Source organism: Dromiciops gliroides, chromosome 3, assembly GCF_019393635.1.
Source record: "Dromiciops gliroides isolate mDroGli1 chromosome 3, mDroGli1.pri, whole genome shotgun sequence".
NCBI classification, from domain to species: Eukaryota; Metazoa; Chordata; class Mammalia; order Microbiotheria; family Microbiotheriidae; genus Dromiciops; species Dromiciops gliroides.
Genome location: NC_057863.1, coordinates 487,501,381 through 487,505,130, shown reverse-complemented (window position 1 = coordinate 487,505,130; position 3,750 = coordinate 487,501,381). Strand labels below are relative to the sequence as shown.

The 3,750-nt window shown below is 37.2% G+C and overlaps 1 protein-coding gene across 1 annotated transcript; it reads right to left on the bottom strand.

The window, feature by feature from the left end:
- Window positions 1-3,040: 3,040 nt before the first annotated feature.
- Window positions 3,041-3,355, bottom strand: LOC122747811 (60S ribosomal protein L21-like). The gene has a single exon (XM_043993634.1). It carries the CDS (start codon window positions 3,353-3,355, stop codon window positions 3,041-3,043), a length of 315 nt encoding a protein of 104 aa, XP_043849569.1.
- Between the last annotated feature and the right edge of the window lie 395 nt (window positions 3,356-3,750).

Here is a 3,750-nt window from a genome sequence, read left to right as displayed (position 1 = left end):
GAGGAGAGAGGAGAGAGGAGAGAAGGAAAGAGACAGTTATAGATGGAGAGACAGAGAGATAGAGACATAGAGAATAGAATAAGCATGTCCCTTTCTCAGGGTTATAGTACAAAGTACCAATTTGTTGAGTCATTTCAGTTGTTTATGACTCTTTGTGACCCCATTTAGAATTTTCTTGGCAAAGATACAGGAGTAATTTGCCATTTCCTTCTCCAACTCATTTTACAGATGAGGATACTGAGGCAAACAGGATTAAGTAATTTGCCCAGTGTTTCACAGATAGTGTCTGAGGCCAAATTTGAACTCAGGTCTTCATGATTCTAGATCCTGCACTGTATCCTGACCCTAATAAGTGGCAGTACCACTATTCAAACCCAAATCTGGTGACTCTGAATTCATCCACACACACACATTACACTGTTCTGCCACTTTTCAAGAATTCAGAGTTCTGCAGGAGGCCAATAACATAGTTGTGTTCTTTTTTTTAGTGTCAATCATTTGGTTTTGTTGTCTATCCAGCCAAAATTCATTCCAAGTGACTTAGTTTAGCACTGCTGTTGTTTTTCTAAGACTTGTCCTAACTTAATGAGGAGCAGTGCGAAAACTTCAGACATATTAAAACCTTACTCCATGATAACCTGCCTATGGGGAAAGTTCTTGACAATATATATCCTGAAGTGTGATGACAAAGGCAAATAATTTAATCTCCTTTTGATTCCATTGACTAGACATCACTTAGGACCATGGTGAGTGAATGCCTCTAAATGGTAGATTAATTTAATGGGAAAGTTAGCCAAATGAACAAACAAACCTAAACCTAAACTGAATCAAACCAAACTAAAACAACTTCCAATAACTTAGAGCATGTTTTTTGTCTTGATCTGTGTTATAGTACTATAGGATCTTGAGGTTTAGTAAAAGGAGACATTGCATGAAAGTCAATGGTTTATGGTATTTTAGATGCTTGCCTTGAAATATGTAGGGAGAAGTTTCTGATCCCATGACCAATAAATTTCTTTCAGAGACAGGCCACCAGTCAATCATGAAGGCAATGGAATGTAAACAGCTCTACTTGGGTTTCAAATTTCTATCTTTTTTTTTGGAATCTAGTGAATGAATGGGGCTTTCCTACAGTAGCAACTGTGATTTCTTGGCTTATCCACCATCTCTCAGGGTGTTTGTTTGCATGATCGCTACCACTAGATATACAAATAATAATCACTACAAAGGTACCATTCCTGGGATGAACTGTCAAATATCATTCCACTTTCCATACCTGTGACTTCCCAGATCAAAACTTCTCTCTGTGGACACCACTGAAATCTGACCTCAGATATTTATTAGCTGTATGATCCTGGACACGCTACTTAACCTTTGTCTGCCTCAGTTTCCTCAAATGTAAATGAGAATCATAATAATGTTTACCTCACAGAGTTGTTCTGCAGGTCATAGGAGGTCATATTTATAAAGTACTTAGCATAGTGCCTGAAACGCTTGTTCCTTTCCCCCTCACCCTTCTTCCATGAGGGTTGTCTTGATCTATTGGAATGTAAGTTCCTTGAGGTCAAAGTTTTTTGTACTTTGTGTTTTTGTATCCTCAGTACTTAACTCCATACATGGCACGTAGTCTTATTTTGGTGGGGCAATGAAGGTTAAGTGACTTGCCCAGGGTCACACAGCTAGTAAGTATCAAGTGTCTGAGTCCGGATTTGAACTGAGGTCCTCCTGAATTCAAGGCTGGTGCTTTATCCATTGTCCCATCTATCTTCCCCCTACATGACACATAATTTACATTTGATAACTGTTGTTTCATTCATTCATTTATTCATTCATCTTTTCATTCATTAATTCATAACACAGAGATGAAACTGCACCCCAAACACTTAAGCAAATCATAGTTAATCAAAACACTCAATACTGTAATTTACATTTAGCCTCTGATTCTCCAGACAGGATGGGTTGTCCTCTCCTAAGTAGAATTGAGGATAGGAATTGCTTTCCTTTTTGTTTTTGCACATATTAAACACCAATCCATGCTGTTCATTGATTCATTTGTGTGTTCTATTTGTTCAACCATCCAATCATTCAAAGGTTAAATGATGAACAAAGAACAAAATGAACAAGAACAAAATGGCTGCAAGCCCTTCACCAGTCATAACTATCAAAACACCCAATTCTAGCATATACAAGCTGCCTCTCGTATATCCCAGTACGAAATGATGATCTGAATATGAACTCATTTTTACATTAAAAAAGAAAATTGTAACTTTCTTTTCCCCATGTTTTTATAAGTTGATTTTGTGTGGTTTTATAGTCAAATTTAATAGTGAAATAATGGATAATCTATACAAAGGACTTTTGTGAGAAAATAATGGGATTTGGCAGATACTCAAAGGCTCACTTGGAGATTAATCTAAACTGATTGAATTAAGTGAGAGTGATTGACTTTGCTGATTAGCCTACTTCAAGTTAATTAGATTGTAACCACACCTGGCTGGTCCTTAAGTTATTGTTCTCAGAAGCCAGGGACTTTGAACTCAACTCAAGACCACCTTCAAGTCCAGTGACCCAGTGGATTTGGATGATGCCTACCAATTAGCTTGAAGCAGTGTGTAAGGACCGCCTCTGCTCCAGACCTATAAAAAGCTTCCACACTCAGTTTGAGAGGAGTTCATGGTTGAAGCAGGCTCATGATGGAGGAAGAACCTGACCAGGCTGGAACTCTAGGCTAGATAGGCCTTTTATTAACTTTCTGAATTCCACGTGAATACCTGGTATGCTTTAATAAATGCTTAATGCCCAAAGACTGGGGCTAAAGCTTCTAATTTAAGTCAACCATACATTTAGATTTTAAACATCACACTTTATAACCATTAAAGTGTGTTATACAGATAATTGTTGTTATTTTTCTTTTCCTTATTATTATCCACACTGCAAGTATCTATCACTTTATTTTCTACTTTTTTCATAATCCAAGAATCTTTTTATTATGTTTTTTAGTCATTTATACCATGAAATCATAGGAAGTTGGTTCCAACACCTAAGGTTCCTTGCCATTGGTCCTCACAAAGTGTGCTTCTCTGGGTGGAGCAGGCTGATGTTTCAGTTGAACCCAGGTGCCTTTTTCTTTGGCTTCCTTCTTTTTCTGGTCATTTACTTTTACCCTCTTCAGGAAGCTATCTCTGCTCTTAGAATGCTTAATATGCTCAATACACACTTTAATTCTCTTGGCTAGAATCTTGCCCTTAACCTGTTTGTTTACAACAATGCCTACAGCATGTTGAGTAACATTATAGACCTGTCCAGTCTTGCCATGGTAACATTTGTGGGGCATTCCTTGTTGAACTGTGCCCATATCCTTGATATCTACAATATCACCTTTCTTATATATTTGCATATATGTAGCCAAAGGGACAATACCATGTGTTCTAAAGGGTCTAGAAAACATGTATTATGTCCCTTTCCTTTTTCCTTTTGTGTTCATCATTTTGGCAACTAACTGGAATATGGTGGAGCTGGTGGAAAGAAAAGCAGTATCTATCACTTTAAATGCTCATTTAGTAAATAAGTCAGAGAAGCTGTATCTCTCTGACAGAAATGGGAGAAATTACATTCCCAAAGACCATAAAGTACTTTTTTGTTCAAAGTCAGCAGTTCCTAAGCAAGTTTATTTGATAAGGAAAGAAAAGAATGGAAAATAAAGGATTAAAACTGACTCCAAAAACATAAGACATGACAAAGAAACAGCAA

Coding starts and splice junctions, on each gene's coding strand:
- LOC122747811 (XM_043993634.1), bottom strand. CDS start 3,355: ATGGGCACAGTTCAACAAGGAATGCCCCACAAATGTTACCATGGCAAG.